General features: G+C 43.4%; 2 protein-coding genes across 6 annotated transcripts in view; both read right to left on the bottom strand.

Annotated features, from left to right (window-relative positions):
- LOC120106687 (protein STICHEL-like) overlaps nt 1-19,198 on the bottom strand; it is a 31,921-nt gene extending 12,723 nt beyond the window's left edge. For 3 of the 5 annotated variants that reach the window (XR_005508764.1, XM_039119725.1, XM_039119722.1), the window contains exons 1-4: nt 19,080-19,198; nt 18,808-18,976; nt 816-2,879; nt 57-276 (exon numbers count right to left, since the gene is read on the bottom strand). Coding sequence is in view for 4 of the 5 variants with exons in the window: in XM_039119725.1 (XP_038975653.1) it covers nt 57-276; nt 816-2,807 (2,212 nt within the window). In the remaining variant the exon portion in view is untranslated. Of the gene's footprint in view, nt 1-56; nt 277-815; nt 2,880-17,631; nt 17,763-18,592; nt 18,632-18,807; nt 18,977-19,079 lie in introns of those variants that run through there. The other 2 variants (XM_039119723.1, XM_039119724.1) reach the window with 2 other exon arrangements.
- Nucleotides 7,000-8,787, bottom strand: LOC120106690. The gene is made up of 2 exons (XM_039119727.1): nt 7,924-8,787; nt 7,000-7,794 (listed from the first exon to the last, which is right to left on the bottom strand). Exons 1-2 carry the CDS (start codon nt 8,785-8,787, stop codon nt 7,000-7,002), a joined length of 1,659 nt encoding a protein of 552 aa, XP_038975655.1.
- Nucleotides 19,199-22,844: the final 3,646 nt, after the last annotated feature.

A 22,844-nucleotide genomic window follows, 5' to 3' on the forward strand; every position in this document is an offset into this window, starting at 1 on the left:
AAAAGGTACTGATTTAGGTGACAGAAAGGAGTACTAGTTGAACTTTGTATACTCACAACTTCGCCTGCCAAGAGTTGTACTACCACATTGCGAGTTGGCCAACCGGTAAGTTCCAGCAATAATGTCCATTATGAGCCCAGCTAATTGAGACATCAGGGCCATCGGATCAACACCAGAATCCATCAGCTCTCTGGACCTTTCGACAGTTTCTGCAGTGTTTGATGACATGGCTATCTCCAAAAGATCAAGTAATTTCTCATCTGAGACAACCCCAACCTGGAAGTTTACACAATAAGTTGCTTCTGATATAAAAGAAGTCAATCCTACTACAAAATTCAAGATAAAGGAAAAGTCCAAGCCAATATTTAACAATCTTTAGTTTCACTAAAAAATTTATAATGCCTGTTTGACTATGACAGTTGCTATTATTGACAGCATCAGTGAAATCAAAACCCAAAAACTGATAATTCTAATATAGAGATTTAAAAACTTCATCAAAAAACAAACACCGAAACTCACAAATGCTAAATAAACATATCCTGGAAAAAGTGCAAAGATTAATCCTGTTTTCAGATTATTGACTCCCGAAATCAAAAGCTAACCAAATGCTCAGAAATCTTCTAACAATATCACTTGGTACGTTTTAGACTCTACAGAGTGAACCCATGTTTTGTTGTCATTAATACCTTCCCAGATAATGATCACCTTCACCAGCATTCGATAAATCAGATCAGTATCAGTTTGTCAAAACTAATATCAGAAAGATAAAATGCAAGGAAACTGTAATGAACAGAGATATTCGGAAGCAAACTCACTAGATCGTTAACAAGAGAAGTGGTTATTTTTCTTCCTAGCAAACTCAGTTGATCTAGCATTGTTTCTGCATCCCGAAGTGAACCATCTGAGTTTAATGCAATCAAATCTAGAGCCTCCAATTCAATATCAAGGTTTTCTGCAGCAGAAAGCTTTCTCAACCGGAGGATTATATCAGCATCTTTAACCTTCGAAAAAATGTACTTCTGACACCGTGATGCAATAGCTTGGGGCAAGTTGTCTGGCTCGATAGTTATGAATATGAAGACAACACGAGGTGGTGGTTCCTCAAGAAATTTCGTAAAGGCTGACCACATTTTGGAAGATAACATGTGGCATTCATCAATGACAAAGACTTTGTATCGTGAAAATGTTTTAGCCATGGCCAAATATTTTACCAATAACCTAATTCCGTCTATAACCTTCTTATTGGTGGCATCCACTTCTCTGAAATTTGTTCCACTTCCACCAGAAAAAGTGGTGCACTCACAACAGAAGCCACATGGTTTGTTATCTTCAGTAGATAGGCAGTTCAAGGCTGCAGCAAATATTCTTGCAATTGATGTTTTTCCTGTCCCACGTGGGCCTTGAAACAGATAAGCAGGGGCTATTCTACCCCTAAAGATGGCATTATTAAGTGACTGAACGACAATATTTTGGCCAATTACTTCATCAAAAGACCTTGGCCGATACTTCTGGCTCAAGCTTCTTTGCTCTGTGATGTCCAACTCGGCCTCTTCAGTTCGGCCTAATTCCACTCCCTCTTGGGTTTTACAGCTAGACCATCTCCTTCCATCCAACCGGCTCATTGCCTCCAAATCAAGCTCTCCATAGTTAGTGGACAGTTCATCACTAGCTGTATCTAAGGATGAACCACCTCCATCACAACTGTTAGTCATTAGTGGCAAACCTTGGGAAGTCTTTGAAAGGTATTTTTGCTTGTGGGAACCAGATGATCTCTTCTTATTATACAATGTCTGACTCCCACAAAGAATACTACTACCTTTTCGCCTTAAAGTATCAGAAAGTGAAGGAGAATAAAAACCTCCACAGCCTGTGTCTTTAGCTCTCTTTGGCCAATAGCATGGAATGCCACAGCCTTGGTGCCTTGGTAAGTCTGGTTGGTCCAATTCATCCCCATCATAAGAAGCAGCACTTCCATCCCATGACCCAACAGTACTGGGGTTTCGAGCTCCATAATGTCTGCAGTAAGAGCTAGTTGAGGCAGGAGTATAAGAATGAGATGAACCTTCCCTTCTAGTACTTCTTCGGATTTTGGACGAACATGACCAATTCCCACATCCAGATCCAGAGAACAAAGGTGAGTCAGTGCGAGACAGGTAGCCAGTTTTCTGTGTTAGCCCATTTGTTAACTGCCATAAATCCTCAGAATTGCAGTTCTCAGTATCATCGGACTGCTCAACTGAGTCAAGAATTCCTAACAAGCTGGATGGAAGATCTAGAAGCTTTGAAACTGCTGAATGCTTAATTACCCCCTTTTTTGAAATAGAACTTTTTCTCGCCTGTTTCACAGTTCTTCTAACTGGAGTCTCTGAATTTGCTCCTGCAAACCTATAAACGTTTACAGGAGCTTGAAGATAAGTATCACTCTTAGAATCTAAATCATAAGGATAGCTCAAGCTGTCCTCTGGACTCCCTTCAACTGATTCTTGCCTGTCATCATCATCCAATTTAATTCCACTGCCACTAGCTTTACTAGAATGATGCCTCCAATTATAAAGGTAGACATTTTTCCTTCTGTTTTCACTTCTTGAAGGTGGTTCCAGTGATGCACCACAATTATTTTTTCCTGTTAGGTTCCTCCTGATCCCATTTTCATTGTTCAAACTAGAAGTCACTGCAAACAATTTGGAACTTAAGGGGGACCTCCAAGATGAACAAGTTTCAGGGTCACGTAAATACCGTGCCTTTTGAAGTGCAGTAAGCTCCTTCTTCAGGTGAAGTTCACTTGGACCAACACGTATATCCACCATTTTCTCTCACAAACCAGAACGTGACTTTAGACTACAAATCCAACACATAGTAGCAGTCCAGAACTCGCTAACCTGCATATGATAATAGTTCTGTACTATTAAAGAACAAGCGATGCCGGATAGCTGAACTATGACGTTGAAATTTAAAAAGAAAAAAAAGGCAAAAAAAGTGATCTTTCAGGAGTCATACACAAAAAGACTGCAAGTAAAAGGCAACTAAAACAAACTTACTAATTCTACAAAGAATGAATGATAAAAAGAAATTTTATTCAGATTAAGATTCATTTATGCACTCATAGAATACATGCATAGTTTTAGACCATAAATCCCCATATGGATGATATGAAACAAAAAGGAGAAAAATACTACAAAAAAAAAAGTTATTTGCATGCAACCAAATGATCAATTGATGACAGAAATAATTAATATTCTAGATAAAAGATTTAGTCTAAAACATAGAAAGATGTTCTTATCCTACAAAAATTTTTGATGTATTAACTCACCTTTGAACTACTATTTCCACTTCCAATAAAAAATTACCCTCACTATTCGGCATTGTAAGACCTTGAGGTGTAAATGAAAGTCTCCTAGGTATCATGTATGTTTATCTCTTGAGAAAACATAATCCTTACAATTTATTAAATTAGAAATTACTAAAAGGACTGATTATTGGCTCTCAAATTGTAAATTTAATAAAGTCACTTGGCACTGCCTAAAGATTGTTTTTTCTAATTTTGCGATCTGGAAACAAGATTTGCCAAAACTATCAAACTAAGCTGTTATACAACAATTGTAACCATACAGTGTATAATACGAAGTTACATGATGACTTCTAGAATCAAATCATCAACTTCACATGGCTTGCAAACAAGATCCAAAAAATTGTTGTGATTCTTAATTTTAAAAATTCAAGCGCTTTTTAAAGTTAGGAAGAGTTCAAGATTTCAAAAGAGCAAAAAGTTCTCACTTTTTTTTTTTTTTTGCTTTTTTGCTTTGGCGGGTTCTTCATACAATGCGTGTACGAATACGCCCACACCCAATAAAAAGTTCTCACTTTTCAACAAGCAAAATTTCTCATCTGTGCTGTCTGAAATTTCCCAATATTTCCTTGAGGCAATAGTAAAAGATCAGGTCAAATGACACTTTTAAATCAAAGATACAAACTTACTGTTGCCATAGGAGAAACCTAAAAGAAGAATATCAAGGAGAAAATAGAAAAGGAGGATCAAGCACACAAAAAAGGAAAAGAAAAGGCTTGTCATGAGAAAAGGAAGATCAAGCACCTCTGACAAATGGCACATTTACATGGGAAGATGAATGCATCAAAGGAGGAAAACTACAGGTGGCAAATCCGGTGGGCCTGGTCAGGTTCAGGTCATATCAAATTTGAGTTGGGTCAAACATGCAAAATTTAACCATATGTAGATTCAATGTGTTGGTATGCTGTAAAGTCATACCGAACCCTCTCTAATTTGAGCCAAGTTCAAGTCCACCCAGTTTAAAACATAATATTCTGTTTATATAAGAAAAAACTACTACAAAAGTAGAGAAAAGTAAGACAACATAAAATATTCATCCTCAATACTCAGAAAATATCCATTCTACTAGAATAAAAGCCCAATCTCATCTTTGCAAAACAACAAAATCAGCTGGTAGAGACCTAGTATAGATAACTCAGGAGTTGGGACTTAGCTTCCTAAACCAGATTAAGACAATTGTAACTAAGTTCCCAGTACCCTTTAATCAAACTGATACATGACCCAAACAAGACCTGTACTTTGGCTGATTGTGTTCAGGGTAACTGGAATTTGTCCAGGGTTTTAAAAGGCCTACCCAAACCAAATTTTCAGCTAGACTTGGGCAAGTTGGAGAGTCTAGGCCAAGTTTTGCCACACTTGGGAAAATCAAACCCATGAGAAACCTAAAATTGTGAGGTTGGAAGTTAGATTCAGGATATTTTTCCCCCTCAATATCAAAGCAAAATCCTATTTTCCCTCGCACCCTAGCTACAATGTTTGCTTCCATGCCTACGCAAATTGCCAGGATGGATGGCCGGACATTCCTTGTTGCCAACTAGTGACAGCAACCACAAGGAAAACGAGCATCATACGATGTAGAGAGGAGAAATGATATGATCTAGACTTAGATGAGTCTTCTTCTTCAAAGTAATTTTATTTTTCTCTATTTTCTTGGATTTAATTATATCCAAACTTCAAGGGTCCCTGCCTTAAGATTCAAATGCCAATTTCATGCAAAATACTATGATTTTAGTATGCCTCGACGGGACATCCTTTAGATATGTTGGATGCACCAAAATGCTCATTCTAACCAAGTTGTCATGGAAAGAAATTACTATGACAGCTTTGGAGACACAGATGCCATTTTCTTGTTTTGGTTTGTCACAAGTTTAGTTCAATGTTCAGGATAAATTTATTTACTACATGACTTGGTTTAATCCTAGGAGTAAAGCCTACATATGTAGGGGTAAGGGCATCCCTGAGATATTGTAGAAGAGTAAAGAAATTTTAAGCATTGTCCTTCTTGATCATGTATGGTGGACCCAAGCCTAGTTTTTGCCTGTCTGGGGCATGTTTGTGCATAAATATAGTCTTTCCTAGGCTTTTAGATCATAATTGATCCCTAAATATAATTTTCTCATCTTTTTATGGTGCATAAGATCCAAATTTAATTTGGAATTTGTATCAAAAATTTTAATTTAAATAACTTCAGCAATTTTTTGTGGATCTGATCCTTCAGATTGTATCCACATGAGAGAAGGTGAGAGAGAGAGAACCAATCACCTAGGGTTCAATCTTGCGAAAAGACTACAATAAAGAGTGCAAGGAGAGGTTTCTTTTTCTGTGGGTTGGGGGAGAGGAAGAGATGAATTTAGATGCAAGAGGATTAGACGGATTCAACTAAAGTACACGGTCTGCCTCTTCCATAGAAGTAGAGCATGAGAAGAGAGACAAAGCATCCAAGAGGATCATGCTCATTTTGGTTGAACGGATGATGTGAGCAAGCATATGCAACCTCATATACTAATGCATCAATGTGTTAAATTGTAGAACTCATATCCATAATCCCATGTCCAAAATTTTGGATGGTGTCATGTCATATCTTTGAACTTTGCCTTACATCCAAATCTTCAATGATATCCAAGTTTCATAAGCCTTCAGTTTGTAACAAAGTTAATCTTTAGCTATGATAACAAGCACTTCTGATGACATTACAAGTGGAGGATGTCTCTTGATACTTAATAGATCATTTCATCTGTTTGTTTGGCTTGTGCTATTTAAATTAGGAAAAATAATACAAAGATGTAGATTGTCTCTCTTAAAAACTTACTCATTTGATAAATCATCCGATATGAGTCAAGCTGCAACTCTTGTTCACTCAGAAAACATTACTTAGAGAACTGATAAAGATGTTAAGCCAATGAAGACAAGTGCTTGGCCTAATCAAGCTCAAGCCTTAATTTAACCTATCTGAAATTTGCTATCGCAAATGAAAAAAATGAAAAGAAATTAATCTTCTCATCCGCTGCATTTCATTTCTTTCACTCTTTATACTTTTCCATACCCCTCCATCTCCTTCCTCCATTTTTTTTTTGTTAATACTTCATATATTCCAAAATAAATTGGGCAAATAATTTCCTAGAAATTAAATTACAGAAATGAAATACAAAAATCTCTGCAGAAAAGATTACAGAGAGGTCATCTTATTGAGGTTTTGTTCATAAATTTCAAACAATACAATTCAATAACTTTGTTCCGGTACATTGATATTTGCATGAAGAGGAAACAAAAGGCTTTTTTTTTGAAAAATTGTGGGAGTGTCACCAATTAAAAAATGATTGCAAGAATTACCTTTATCATAACCTTGGGAAAGAACCTCCAAAGGTTCCAAGCAAGAACGTTGTCCAGTTGGAGGACAGCCACCAGGCTATAGCACATTATGCACTAGAGCACTAATGCAGGAACTCAAAAGAAGAATTTGAAAGAAATGCTGGATTTGTCTCTTTAAAGCAATATTTAAACCTCCTGCACCCCCCCCCCAAACCACCAAAAAAAGAAGAGTATGTTTTTTTTTTGCTAAATCAGGCGTTTCATACTATACGGGTACGAATACACCTAGAAGAGTCTGCATACAAAAGATCCCGGAAAGCACCAGGCAAATCGTCCTCACCAACCTATAGGGTGTCTCCTGAGTGGCTCGCAACATACGCCGCCACCCAGTCCACTGCTCCGTTGGCCTCACGATATACATGCATAGCTCGAAAAAGCACCCCCTCCCTCACCATCAACCATATGTCACGGAGCAAAAGATGAACTCCTCCATCGCTGGGAGGGCCCTTTTGAACCCAGCTGATCACTGTGGCCGAGTCTCCCTTCAAGAGGATGGAACTCGCCCGAAGTACACATCGCGCATACCACAATCCCATCCAAGTCGCTCGCAGCTCAGCCCCTGGGATCGAGATGTCGAAGATCTGACAGCCCTCTGCTGCCACCGTGCTGGAATCCAGGCCTTTGATGACAAACCCGGCCCCTCCCCTCCTGCCTCCATCCTGGACTGAGCCATCAAAATTGATCTTGAGAAAACTCGGGGGTTGGGGATCCCAGGTGAAAAACACCATATGAGAAGCTGCCGAAGCAGGATGGGGGCTCCAGGTGTCCCAAGCTGTCAAAGGTCCATAGTCCGTATCTGCATGAAAGAACTCTGCTGCCTGTGCCCGTGCCCGCTCCATCACAAACCGCGGGGACAGACTGGTCTTGCCAAAAACTCGGACGTTCCTGGCCATCCACACCTGATAAGCTATGCATGACGCCCTAATAGCCACAAAACGCATCTGAGGGGAGCTAGACCAACGCCGAACCACCTCCAGAAAGCTATCCCTCTGGCTCCAAGTACCCTCCGAGAGCCCTGACAGCCTCCAAGTCCTCGCCCAAACATACTGAAAAAGTGCATGATCCACTGACTCCTCCACCTTACAATACGTGCACAAGGGAGAAATGCTAACTCTCCGTCGGCTCAACGCCGAGCTAGTCAGCAGGCGATCCCAGGCCACCTTCCAGAGGAATAGTGCAATCCTCTATTGTAGGCCGAACCTTCATACCCAACCACAGTCCCTGCCCAACTCGGACTCCTGCTGAAGAACCCGAGAAACATCACCAACTCTGACTCTAGCCCTGCAGGTGGTGCTCCATACCCTAACATCAGGACCTGCTGATCCCGGGACGAAAAGAGCCCGCACCCGCTCCGCTAAGTGCTCCCCAAACAACTGGCCCAGTCTGTCATCATTCCACTCCATAACCCCTGGCACGAGGAGATCGCATACCCGGAGTCCCACAGCCCCCTCACCACTAATCATCGTCGGCCACAAGCTCAGCGGAAGTGCATCCACCCATGGGTCCTTCATCACGTCAATGGTCTGGCCGTCGCCAATTAACCACCTAGAGTGTGCTCGGGCCATAGGCAGATACCTCCCAACCTCCCGCCACATGAAAGAGCTCCTCCGGCTGCCCACAACCTGGCCCACTAAGCCTGCCCGACTATATCTCGCTATCATGATCTGACTCCAGTGTCCATGTGGCTCCAGAACAATCTGCACTGCCCACCTCGCCAGGAGTGACTGTACCCCCAAACCACCCTCACTCAGAGGCAAACAAACTCTCTCCCAGGCCACCAGATGCGTCCCATGACCCCTCCCCAAGGAGCCCCACAGGAAGCTACGCATAAGCCGCTCTATCCCCACCAACACCATCTTCGGCACAACAGTATGGGCCATAATGTAAACAGGCATGGAACAAAGCACTGATCTGACCAGCGTCAACCTGCCCATCATAGAGAGCGATGAGGCCCTCCAACCCTTAAGCCTACTCTGCACTCTCTGCACCAATGTGGAACACTCCGCCACCCGCAGCCTCCTTCCGGTGATGGGGACTCCAAGATAGTCCAGAGCCCCCTCCTGCTCCTGCATCCCCAGTAACGCCCTGATCTCCCGTCGCACCCTCCTCTCCGTGCTTGGATTGAAATGTATAGATGATTTCTGAAAATTAATCCTTTGCCTGGACGCCGCACAGTACTCAGCCAGCACTCTCTGAAAGGCTCATGCATCCCTCGCTCTCGCCCTGGCAAGCAGCAGGCAATTGTCTGCAAACAACAAATAAGAAATAGGGCAGGCGCCAGGGGCTGGACTATAGGCAGCCAACCCCTGGTCCTCGCAAGCTATATATAGGGCATAAGAGAGCACATCAGAGCAAATAATAAACAGATATGGGGACAGAGGACATCCCTGGCGAAGCCCCATAGTGGCTCGAAGAAGGGAGATGGCGTACCATTAACCAAAATAGAAAAGCTAGGCCCTTACACACAGCCAAGAACCCAGTCAATTCAGATATGATGGAATCCAAAGCTCTCCAATGCACGTCTGAGGAAGTCCCAACGGATCTGGTCATAAGCACGCTCCATATCCAGTTTCACTGCCATCAAACATCGCCTCCTCGAGGCTCGCTGCAAGTCTCTCATCATCTCCTGAGCTAGAAAGATATTATCTGATATACTCCTGCCCCCCACAAACGCCCTTTGCTCCATACTAATCATGCTGGGCAACAAAGCCCTCATTCTCCCAACCATGAGCCTCGCCACTACCTTGTACAAAGTGATACACAAACTAATGGGCCTATAGTGGCCCGGCTCCGACGCATCCTGACGTTTCGGGACCAAGGTAATATAAGTGACCTGCCAGTCATCTGCCATCACCGTCCGACTGAAGTATAGCTGCACTGCCTCCACCGCTGACCTCCGAATGATACTCCAATACCTCCAAAAAAAAGAAGGGCGGAAATCCGTCCGGTCCTGGTGCCTTGTCCTCCGCCAAAGCCCATACTGCCTCCTGCACTTCTCTGTCTGACACTGGCTGGATCAATGCTACATTATCTGCCTCCTCAAGTCGGACTGCCGGCCTGGGGAGCTGACCAGCACATAGGGCCCCTCTACCTCCGTCCACCTAGTTCTAAAAAAATCAAACAACGCCTGTCTCACTGCAGTGTCCTCCTCCACCCGCTGGCCCGCCCCAACTCTCAGTAATCGAATCATATTCCTTGGCCTTCTGATGACCGTCGATCGATGAAAGAAGCTAGTGTTCTGGTCCCCCTCTTTGACCTACTGTGCCTAGGGCTGGAAGTGGGCTCGGGCCGGCCCGAAGCCCATCGGGCTGGGCCGCCTGCGGGCCGGGCTATGGGCTCGACCCAATGAATTTCGGGCCAGGCTCGGGCTGCAAACTTAAGCCCAATTTTATTTCGGGCCGGGCTCGGGTTTTCCATTGGCCCGGCCCTGGCCCGGCCCTGGCCCGGACCAAGCCCGAGCCCAATGACAGCCCGAACCAAGCCCAAATTCACGGCCCGAATTGCATTTGGGAGTGGGACTAGCCGGTTTAGGGGTTACGGGATTTGGGGATTTTATCAAGGATTCAAGGTTGCCGTGCGCCCGTGCCGACTTCCAACTCCACTGCTCCAGCCCTAGCCGTCCGCCAGAGCTCGTCGACACTCGACCATCGTCTCTAGGCTCCAGCCCTAGCCGTCCACCAGAGCCGCCGCCTAGAGCCGCCGCCAGAGCCTCCACTGCTCCAGCCCTAGCCCTAGCCGTGCGCGATTTGCAGAGGGCCAGTCCGCCAGAGCTCGTCGACCATCGTCTTCTTCGTCTAGGGTCCGGTGGAGGCGTGGAGGCTCGTCGTCGTCGTCGTCTAGGGTCCGGTGGAGGCGTCGTCGTCGGCTCGTCGAGCGCAGAGGCAAGACGAGAGCGGGGGAGGCTCGTCGTCGTCGGCTCCGGCGTGTGCTCTTCTCTCCCGCCAACGCCTCATACTCATACACCCCCTTTCCCCCCACCCCCACTCTCTCCGGCGTGTCCTCTTCTCTCCGCTTCACACCCTCGACGCACAGCAGGACCAGAAACTCATGTTCGGCCTCCTCTTCTCCCTCCGCTCCTTCACAACCAAGGGTCCAAGTCCCCCCCCCCCCCCCCCCCCGCGGTTGCTCCCGTCAAGATCTTGTTTACGGACTCGGGAGGAAACGAGAAAAGGATCCAAAAATTCTAAAGATTTGGGAAGCTTCACAAGATTTGCCTGCCTGTTGTTGAGGTATTGTCTCCTCTTTCTATTTTTGAAAAAACAAATCGCATAAATAAGCCGTGATTTGATCTTTATTTTCTAATCGTTGCGATTTTCCTATCCTTTTTGGAGATGTGGTCTTCCCCCTCCGTTTTTCTCCTCTCCTATTCAATTAAGTTGTCCGTGCCCTATTTTCCTTTTTCATTGTTCGGGGAAAACCAAGAATTGTTCTTCGTGTCGTTTTCTTTTTATTTGTTCTTCTTTTATGTTATTTGTAAATTTATTCCGCACTGTTTGTATCTTCTAACATTAGGTCTCAAGTTTTTTTTTTTAAATTTTTTGGGTTATCTTATGCTATTCAGCGATTTTCATTTATGTTCGAGCATTGACATTGGCTACTTTTTAATTCCACTTAGGATGCTTATCTTTAGCTTATTCAGATATTTTTGGGAAATTTTTTAGGCTTTCCTTTTCTTAATGTGTCGGGGTTTGAATCTGTACATATCTTTGTGTGATATTGTTATTTGATGTACTATGTGCATAGAAAAGATGAAAGAAAAGATCTATATGAACACGTTTAAGCTGATATTCAAAGCTTTCTGTTAAAATTGCGGGATTTTATTCTCCCTCTTCCACTCCCCCTTCCAGGTGGGTGTTTGTAATTCATACTTTTAGGTATTTGCATATATTCACATGGTTTTTTTCTGGATTCTTGTTAGGTAGAGACTGGTAAGTAAAGCTGTTTTCTGGATTCTTGTTAGGTAGATAGATTTTAAAGCCATGGTGAAAGAAACCGAGTATTATGATACTTTGGGTGTGAATGTTGATGCATCTGCTGCTGAGATAAAGAAGGCCTACTACATCAAGGTAACAAAACATTCCAAACGGGCCGGCCCAGGTTAGGGCCCAACTGGGCCGGCCCAAATGGGCTCGGGCCGGGCTCGGGCCTTGTTCCTTAAAAATTTTTCGGGCCCCGGCCCGGCCCGAAGCCCGGAAAAAAAATTCGGGCCGGGCTCGGGTAGGGGTTTGGCCCGACCCGGCCCGGCCCACTTCCAGCCCTAACTGTGCCCTCAACTTCTGCCTCCAAAAGGTCTCCAGTTGATGCAGCAAAGAGTGATGTGATGCCAAGTAACGTCGCAAGTCAGCCATCTCATCCTCCTCCAGCTGCCCCTCTCGGTCCTTCCTCCCCTGAAGATCCGCAATCAAACCTTCCACCTCCTCTAGTCTCCGGAATATGTTGCCCACTACCTCCCGATTCCATCTACGAAGGCGGCGCTTAGTGAGCTCCAATCTTCGCGACACCCTCTGCATGGCATCTTCCTGCACTGGCATGCCCCAAGCCTCTCTGACCTACTCCCCAAGATTGGGGATATGACAACTACAGCTTCTCAAAACGAAATCGGCTATGATGGCTGGAGCTCGAAGCTGTAGAAATCAAAATAGGACAGTGATCCGAAGCAATTCAAGCAAGATGACTAACCTGGTAGGAGAAAAATCGCTGAATCCAATCCAGAGAGGCAATGGCCCTGTCAAGCCGCTCCCACACTCTCGCTCGTCCAGACTGATTGTTACACTAGGTAAATCTCGGTCAGGAGAAGCCAAGGTCCACTAAGCCAGTCGCATCCAGAAGCTCCCGAAACTCCCTCCTGTCCACTGAATCAGAATAGACTCTGCCTCCTCGTTTCTCATTGGGACTAAGGATGCAATTAAAGTCTCCCACCACCATAGTTGGCACCCTCTGAGTCAACAATCATGTCAGCTCACCCCAGAGGACTCTCCTAGTCCGGTAATCAGTGCTAGCATAAACCCCGCACAGGACCCATGGGGGTTCATTCGGTTCCGAGATGACCATCACAACCTGCTAAGAACAGTTACAAAAAACATCTATAGAGGCCACCCCTCGCCTCCACAACATCACAATACCTTTAGACAGGCCCTGAGACTCTATTACAAAGGACTCCCAATCAACTGCCAAATGTCGCAACACCCGACGCAACCCTTCTCCGGACATCCGTGTTTCACAAAGAAAACAAACATCGGGGCAATTATTTGGACTAATCTCTTGAACGTCCGCAAAAATGAAGGCTTGGCCGCCCCCCTACAATTCCATGCTAGAATCTTCATTTAACACTGTGGGATGAGGATGAGGCTCGCCCCTGACAACTTGGGCTGATTGGTCCCTGTATAATTGTCCTTGTGTCTTCCCCAGACTCCACTGCACCCTCCTGAATCGCCGCATGCAGCAGATGCACCACCTTCCCGTGAGTTTGAATGGGAGAGTTTGACCCCTATCCCGAGCTACCTAGGATGCCCTTCATCACCACCGTCGCTGATGCACCAGGGAAAGAATTTGCCGGAGCCAGTGAGCTAGGATCATCCTCCACAGCTCCCGTCACAGGCCTCCCCCCCTTTCGCAGACCTACGGATGTCACCCCTCGCTGCACAATTGGTGCCGGGGACCCCTCCATCGGCGCATCTTCCAGGGTCGTCCCTGTGGCCAGAGGCTTCCCACCGCCTCCAACCACGGCCGCCCGCGACTGTGGGGCCACATCTACCACCGTCGGTCCGCTCGACGCAAATGTGCCGTCCGCCGCTTGCGTAGTCCCCGCGGCTCCATCAACTATTGGGGCTCCCCCCATCACCGGCTAGCTAGGGGCCCTCGTCGGCGGCAGAGAGGCGCTCCGGAAGTGCCTTCTTCCTTCCTCCCTCCGTCGTAGTCGCGGATCGTCGAAGGAAGACGACGACATCGACCGGGGAAGCTGAGTCGGCTCAGTGCGTCTCGCCCTCGGGTCCTTGGTTGCCTTGGCTGGGCTACGAGCCCGCTTCATTGGGCTTGGGCCCTATCCACGAGCCAGCCCGGTAACAGCAGCCTGGCCCGTTCCCACCTGGCCCGGTCCATCATTGGGTAGTAGGCTCGATAATGGGCCTAGATGCGGCCCGACCACCTCGGCCCGCCCCAATTCAGCTCGACCCAGTTGACCCAACCCTCCGACGGACTCCAAGTTCAACCCCGACCCCACTCCGAGTTTGGTCAACTCAGTGTCCATCACCACTGCACCCGCCGCTTCCTTCTCCGGCGACCTCCTCCTGGCTAACTTGGTTGGCTTCTGCCATCCATCCGTGTCCGTGGGCGACTCGGGGAGGGTCGTCGTGGCTTTAGGGGACCTCGGCCCCAACCTAGAGGGCTCCTACACCGGCGTATGATCCACCTTCGACACGGTGGTTTGCTTCCCTAGCTTATTCCCCTTCAGCTGCCAAAGCTTGGTAGTTGTCAGCCACGGACCAAAGGGCAGCCGGCTTCCCAACCCGTCCCCCTCCTTGAACTCCATCCCAGGCACCTGGGTATGAAGATCTCCCGGTTCTCCGGACATCGCCGGGGTTGTGGAAGAAAACGGGCAGGCTCCCTCTCCGTGCCCCAGCCAAGCGCACCTGTAGCAAAAGCCAGGCAAGTTCTCGTAACGAAAAGCCCGCCAGTGTAGGTCAGCACCAACCTGGATGAAGGTCTCCGGCCGAATCGGTTCGCACGCATCCATCTCGACCTTGACACGGGCGAATCCCAATTTCCGACCTTGGTCGGTGACCTTGTCCTGCACCAGAGGACGGCCTGCCTTCGCCGCTATATTCCAAATTAGCTCCTTCGTCCGGTACTCCATCGGCAGACTCGGAAGCCATAGCCAAATGACCGTCCGACTCAGCCGGTTGGTCCCCGGAACGAAGTTTGGCTGCCAGCGCTCCATAGTCAGGAGTTGAGCTGCCACCAGCTAGGGTCCGGCCTCCATGGCAGCCTCCCGATCCCTCTCACTCCGAAATCGGAAGACGAAAGTCTCATCCGCCATCGTGAAATCCTCGACGTCGTAGTCGAGTTTTCCGGCCACCCGCAGCTCCCAGCAGATCCATTTCACCGAAACTCGGCGGCCCAGGCTGCGCATGATCACCGCAGTCTCGCCACGCCGCCCTAGCCAGCTCCATCTTCTCCGGCGGGATCTCCACCACGTCCGTAAACCGCCGCTTCAGGGCTTCCAGCTCCACGGGCGAAATCTGATGGTTGGTCCAGGTCGGCACCTTCGAAGGGCCTTTCGCCACATCCGCCCACGACCGGCCCTTCTCGCCTGCTCTTAGCTGAGGCCGCACCCCCTTGTCACTCCTGCCTCCGTCTTCTCCAGTTTAGGTATCCCCTGCGCCGCCATTCTCAGTGCGACCCACTGTTTGATGAAATGCTCCACTGGCGGCACGAGTGCCGGTGCACCCCCCAGGCATGGAGCCCCCCCTCACTCACACCAGGCATTTGGGAGAAGTCCCCACCCGCCGCACGAAAATTGGCGCCCCTAGGCGCGCATCCCAAGTCACTCCCTCTCTCTCCCTCTCTCTCCCTTAGTTGTTTTAAGAAGAGTATGTTTGACCAATACTGAATTTAAGCAGATGTTACAGATTCAAACATCTGTTTAGACCCCTTACTAGGAAAAGTAGTTTCTGGCCTTACAACCATGCTATCTGTAAGGGAGAAGAATTGAATCAACCATCCTACACATAAACTGGTGCCAAATTGACCAAAATTAGGTTTTGACATACTCAAAATTAAATTAGACAGGATTGAATATGATGGATGAAACCTAAATACTTCTGAACCAGACTGAGCTCATTCATATTCCAACTTAATTTAACATAAAATATCAAAATGACTGTTTGCTGTTTTTCTTTCAATCAACGGGCTTGCTGCATACTGATTCTGGGTTCGAAGGCTTCTTTGATCCGTGCAAATCATTGAGGCAGAAGGAACAGTGCGAGAGGCTGTTGTATCTCAGGAGTAGAACGCCATCTAAGCCTAGTGCACTGTAAGGCGGCGAAATCTACTTCAAGGAAAGTGACCAACATACCACGCCTCAGACTGAGCTCATTCATATTTCCTTTTTCTTTACTTTTGTTGTGGGGTTGTGCAAACCATCCCTCTCACTCGAAACTCTAAGGTGGTGGGAGTAAGAAGGGTATGTGGGAAGTTAAATTTCACTACCAAATATCACATATCAGCATGAGGTGGAAATATACATGCTCTATCCCTTAACTTCTACTAATAATCTCCGTAAAGGAGAAGGTGCTGAAGGATATCCAGAGTACAGTTATGAATGTGAGTGAAAATAGATGTTCGATGGGTTTTGAGAACGTTGTCAAAACTGGATTTTAGAGAGAATTTGATAATGGGTTTTCCTTAACAGGTAGGTTGAAAGGTATGCTGGGTTGACCCAAACCCAACATGCAATTTGGTTGTGGGTTGGCCAAAATGTACATAACCTTGGTCAGGCTTGAGTTGGATCTGTGTTGAAAGCTTGAGTAACCCAACCCAACTGATCCAACCTAAATTTCTACAATAGGGCTCCCAGTCCAACGTAACCTAAATTCACACCCTTTTTTTGTGTAGGGCTCCCATCAGATCCAACCAAACTTTTAACCTGCATTTCCACAAGAACAATCCCAACTCAACCCAAGTAAACCTGACCAAACCAAATTGTATTCAAGTTGAAAATTTTGGAGTTGGGTGGGTTTGGTTAGGTGTTTTCTTAGTCAGGTTTGTTCTAGGTGGGCCTTGCACCCCTAGTGAAATGGTTCAAAACTTCAAGATTTGTCAAGAGCTCTATATCTTGTTTTATTATGTGATGAATACGAAGTGAAGTTCATAACCGGACGTATTCATTGCTTCAGGAGCATTATCGTACACTTCATAGATTCTTTAAGGACACGGGTTTCAATTCAATTGAATGTATTCTTCAACTACAAGAAAAGTAACTTAAAATCATCTCTAGAAATACCATAGACACTAGAATAACTCGGTACATCAAGGTTTTGCCATTAAATCACATCCTATAATCAAGTCAAAATCATTTCTATGAAAGTGTCAGATACCTGTATACACCTCAAACACAGTCATCATTAATGCTTGTTTCATATCCCCTGCATCACTGGCATGGGGATCGTATTTCGTTTAACTTCTTTCTTAGCTTAACATTGTGACATTCTAAAAACACATTAACAAAAGAATTCAATCATAGTCCACACCAGTTGTAAGATGTTTCCTGATCCAAAGAGGTTTGTAGTTCTAACTTCTCTATATCCGACATAAGGATCAAGTTGTGAATTTCCTACGATATATATAAAATACTAAAAACAATCCAACAATGCTCATATAATTTTGTGAAAGGGCAAAATAGTGTAATAGTCTGTTGATCGTCTTTGTTAAAAGGTTTGAACAACTTGGATTCAAATCCACAATCAACCTTTTTGGCTCTTTGATTATTCTCCACATCACCACACTTGGAATCATGTTACTCCGTCTACCTTAAGCTTTCTCAATACCTTTCCATCACAAAAGCGTAATAAAAGGATTTTCAGGAAATTCATTATATGTGAAGATATTATAACATTCTAGACACAGAAGGGGCTGGAAATTTTTTTGTAGCTTGAAGAATATATGACATGTTTATAGCTTATAGAATCATTTTCCAAGTCATGAAGAGTTCATACAGCTGCAAATGTTGGGAACATAAAAGAGTAAAAATATCTCCAACGTCTACAGAAAATACAGCAGTGAAACAAATAAATGCAAAATGGTTTTTGAAGGCCAATGATTCACCATTATTGAGAAGCATGATTTGCTAGTCACTCTTAGCTTTCCTAACTGATAAAAAGAATTATGTGAACAATCTTTCACAAATATAATGACTCTACCAGATAGCCTTAACAACCAAGTGAAGAGGATCAAGTCGAAAATGGCATCTCCATGATCATCACCATATAAGTCCAAGCGCAGCAGCAGTCCAGGAACAAGATTTATTGTGATTGCCAACTTTCAAATTGAAGTTCCACAACAAACTGATTAGAACAGCTAAAAATTGGATAATAGGCTTTTATGACCTACTATTTCTTAATCCTTCGATTTAAAACATCAAGAATATTGCCACAGCATCAAATTTAAAAAAAAGGAAGATCTTGATATGCAAGAATAAAAGGTCTTTAAGAAGAGTTATTACTAAATATAAAGGTTAGGAAACAAATAAAAAGTATGACTATAACCATAATTATCAACTGGAAAAAACAATACTAACCATGCTAACCATACATATAAAATTAATAGCAATAACAATAAATAAAATAATGATAACAGAAATAGTAATAATGTGGCATCAGAAATTACAGCCTTCCAAATGCTAAAGCAACGGATGATGAAAAGAAGCATAACTATTATGACAGCAGCTATGATAGGAAGATCATAATTGTAACAGTAATAGTAAGGAGATGATGATAATAAAATGATACTGGTATGAAATCGGGTAAATAAGAGACTAAATGAATACAAAAGGCAATGTAAAAGAAAAAATTGCCTGCGTACACCTACAACATGTTTATGAGGTAGAATTATTTTGATTAATGATTTTTTTATTATATAAATTGGCTTATAAGGAATGAGACAAGTGGCATTCCAATGAGACTTTTGAGGACGAAATGAAACAGAAGATCACACAGATGATTGGGCATCAGGACACTGGCACTACATGAACGCAGCAAAATCAAATGCAACTTTCTGGAAACATCAAAAAATATCTTGTGGAACGCTTATCCTTGAACTAAAACAATTCTCCTACTTGAGGTGAAGGAGAAAACTCTGTACTGTGAGTGTGCCAAAGTCTACCTTAAGAAAAACCAAAAGCTGCACGCGTCCCGCTTCCATCTAAATAGAAAAGAGAAGAGAAAATAGTCATCCAAAACCCAGGATTTTTCGGGCTTCATACTTGATCATCAAATTATACCCCCACCCGAAAAATCATAAACCAATCAAACAAGCAGAATGATTAAAACAAAAAAAAAAATGCACAGGCGAGATTTAAGGATAAAAGAATTTCTTACCGGTAATTATGAAGACATTGTAGCTGCGGATCAGAGCATCCTCAGTAGTCCAATGACTATCACCACCACCAAAAACACGCATTAACGTAAAGAAGATCTCCAATCTTTTGACCCGTAAAAAAAACGATCTTTTTCTCATGATTCAGCAAAAAATCCACCCATGAATCACCTACGATGGCACATTAAAAGCAACATTTAATCCTATTAGCTCACCGCGACTTCAGTCGCCAACCCAAGAAGACAAAAAAGCGATCTTGGAGCAAGAAATGTACCTAAATTCCGGATCCGGAGAAAGGAATGCAGCAAAGAAACGAGGAGAAAAAGGAGGTTTCGATGGCCAGCGATCAAATAATCAAAGGAGAGGAGATCTTGGGATCTTTGGGGATTTGATGCAGCAGAGAATCCTGTCACGAGCTCTAGGGTTTGAGCTGGCGCCCCACTGAGTACCCCCTATCGGACACGCCGAAATCAAAAACTTACCCCAAAAACCCGCCGAGATTTCCCCCTTCGGTGTTTCTTTCCGCATTTGTTTAAATCTTCTTTATTCGGCGAAGACGCACGAAGGCCAGCGCGCATCGTGGGCGGGTAACAAAATAGAAAAAGTTAGGAGCGACCCGATACATTCTTGGAGTGATCGTAGCCGTCCGTCAATTTTGGGTAAGAAGGATATGTCTGCTGATGGATGGTTATGATTCCTCAACTGACAAAAAATGTTACATGGTATGCACCATGATTCTATCGACTATTGAGCAAGAAAACATTGAAGGTTTAGAATAACGGCGAGTATAATCATCCTACTTAGGCTGAACACGAGCTAATTGTAGTGTTTGTAATTGAAATATATTATCTATGATGGAATTTAAAATTTAAATGGACTAGCTCCTGAAAAATATATTATGTCTTAAATGGAGGAAGTATGTAAGGATTCGGGCATACATGTATCTAATCTCATATTGGCTATACATTGAGTAGATCTTAGATACGTATATAAGGCTAAGTAACTCAAATAATATTTTTTGACTGGTCTTTTTAGGTGTGGTCATAGATTGTTACATATGTGAACCTTTAAGAGCTTTTTGTACGTACAAAATTTTTCATTGTTTTACAAAAATAAGGCTGAATTAAACCCATTTCATATAGTGAAGAAAATAGCTCTCAATATTTTTTCCAATGGCGGAGAGGTGCAACCACTGGACCCTAGGTCTATTTTGTACACACAGCTAATTCAATGAAGATAATTGATGCATGAAGCTAATCCTATCAATCAAGGGACAGATATGTGTCATAAGCCATGCAACTTATAAATTCAATAGAACCAATAAGATAAAAGTATATTAAGCATGCAGAACTAGTACGAGAGATTAGAATTTGATTAATGATTGCAATTGTATCATTTATGAGTAATTTAATACAAAGGAGATATTTTGAAGAGCTATGGTACATCCCCATTTTCAGCGAGGTTCTCATTCTTTTCTTTCTTATTTTTTTTCTTTTTTGTTGCTAACATAGAACAGAAAGTGGAGATTTTGCTCTCACCCAACTATTAAGTGTAATCTTCCTCTGTCGTATGCTTACAACCATTATCTATTTCAAAAAATCACCAAAAACAAAAAATGCTTAAGATAAGATTGGAGCCTTGGAGGATTCTTACACTCAAAAGTCCAAACTCTAACCCATAATTAGAGTCCAGAAAACAGGAAACAATCACAATTAAAACATTAAGTAGATATTCTCTGTGATACTATATGCTTGTTATTCTAATATGGTACATGTCACTACAGAAAAAATAGGATATGGCGACTCTAACCTGCCGACGCTAGAAAGAAGTATCGACAATTTGGCTAATTTTTTTATAATTTATAATAACTATTTGTGTTTATTATAGTGTTAAAAGACTTATCAAAGGGACTTTGGTGATCACCTAATTACGCTTGTTATCGTTGCACAATTGTACAGGCCATTCTCTAGATATATTTACAAAATATGAGACTATTTAATATGATTAATAAGTGAGAGTAAGTCTATTTGATATCAAAATTAATTTTCACCTTCGCAAGTTAAGAATCAGAGTATAATTGATGAGATTTATCTAGTAATAATCCTCTAAGAGGGCTGCTGCCCTCCACAACACCCCCTCATGCATCAAATAAACTTTTTTTCTTCCTCCAGAAACATGGTGGGGCCATGGGGGTTGCCACCATCCAAAGCCGAACTTTGAACCTCTCATTAGCCTGGCAGAATCACAAATTTACTGCGTATGATGGACAATGAAAACAAATATAAAGCACAAAAACCTGTTAAGTGAATGCCATTGTGAGTGTTGTAGGATTATATGCAATTTTATTTTTTTTTTTTTTGAGAGAGAGAGAGAGAGAGAAAGAGAAAAGGAGACTGAGAAGAGGGAGCTTTGCAATATTTAGCTTCTTAATCATTTTTAAGGAATTCAAAAATATTAGAATGAGATTTTGAAATGAGCACTATATAGTGCTCTCCTATGTTCAAACCAAGGCAGAGCCATCCCCACCTTTTTCCATTTTTCAGGTAAAATTTTTGTCAGTACTAGATGATAGGGTTCTAACTGCAAAATACTCCCTTGCAAACTTCCCCCTAGCCATTTGAACATCACCCAAAAAGGACCCACCTGATACGGATCCATCCCTATCCCACTTGTGTAGGATTTGTTCCTGAACTGTAGGCCCTTAATTTTGTTATATGTGACCATCACCATCAAATACAACCGTAAAAGATGGCTGTCTATGAAACGAAGTCATGGATCCATCTACAACTCTTAAGACATCCTATCTATCTTATCATTATATAAGATTCTTTCATGCTATTTTAGATGATAACGTTTGCGCTAATTACCAAATTATACTGCATGGTTGCTTAGTGTTGTATTAAACAAAGTCTTCAAGTTGTTCCAAGTTTAAATTTATTTGGAAAATGGCCTATTTGAGATTTTCAAGTTTCTTTTGTTTGGGAATGAAATGAAAAACCGTATTGTATTTTGCATCTTTTGCCAAACCAGTTTCTATCTCTTTCCTTTCCTATCTCGAATTGACTATCTCTCGGCAATTGACCTTAATAAACCGGTTTCAATTGGATAACTTGATTGAGACCGTCTTTTGCCTGTTCTTCCAGTCAGAAATTTCATTCCTTGCAAGTATATAATTTTTCAGAATGAGAGCATCTTGACGGCATTCAGTTGATTAACAAAGTAAGATCAAACTGTTGAACTATGACTATGATTATTTTTAGTGATTAAGATGGATGTTTAAAAGAAAGTCCTGTTAGTGATTAAAAATGCACCATTATCAACCTAACTTTCAACAAATTCTCTTGGTTAGCCTAGGTGCTGTCATCCTATCACTGGTTTGAAGGAGCTCAATTGCTCTTTAATCCACTGCTTCCTTCAACTCATCCATTTTTAATACCCCCGTCTCTGCTTCTCCTTGATTGATGGTACCTTCGCAATTGGGATGAAATGAGACTGAATAAAGGTTAAAGGTGGGAGAAGACAATTATGGTCTTGGGGATTTTTTTTTCTTTTTGGTACAATTATTGGGGACATCTTTGACTTCATGATTTCACCTGCCATGTGAGAGCAAAACCAAGACTAGTGGTGGCATTTCAAATGGGCAACAGCAAAGACTACAGCTTCTTGTCCATAGAAACTTGAGGGGGCGGGCCCCATTCCTCCCATCGCCTATGGAAATTGGGAAGAAGACAAGGGCCTTTGGGTTTAATCCAAAAGGCAATAATAGCCTTTGGAGAAGCATGTGAGGCCCTCTAATGAAGCCTAATCTAGTATTGATGATGCTTAACTTTGCTGTGAGTATCTCAAAGATAGAATTGCAATATGGTTAATGGGTTTTATCCATCTGAATTTCCGCTGTTTGCAGGTGATCATATGCCAACTTAAGTATGATTTGCATTATTTATCTAGCCAAACTGTGAGGATCTGTACGGATGTATGTTTAGTCGAACATCGATTGTTCGCTAGAAATATCTTACTCTAGCCTTATAGAGTAAGATTT

The sequence above is a fragment of the Phoenix dactylifera genome, unplaced genomic scaffold (genome assembly GCF_009389715.1).
Source record: "Phoenix dactylifera cultivar Barhee BC4 unplaced genomic scaffold, palm_55x_up_171113_PBpolish2nd_filt_p 000605F, whole genome shotgun sequence".
NCBI classification, from domain to species: Eukaryota; Viridiplantae; Streptophyta; class Magnoliopsida; order Arecales; family Arecaceae; genus Phoenix; species Phoenix dactylifera.

Excerpts from the sequence above, each read along its gene's own strand:
- LOC120106690 (XM_039119727.1), bottom strand. The coding sequence starts at position 8,787 with ATGCAGGAGCAGGAGGGGGCTCTGGACTATCTTGGAGTCCCCATCACC. Across the intron at positions 7,795-7,923 it reads TGGGCAGGGACTGTGGTTGG|GTGGAGGAGTCAGTGGATCA; the intron begins GTATGAAGGTTC and ends ACGTATTGTAAG.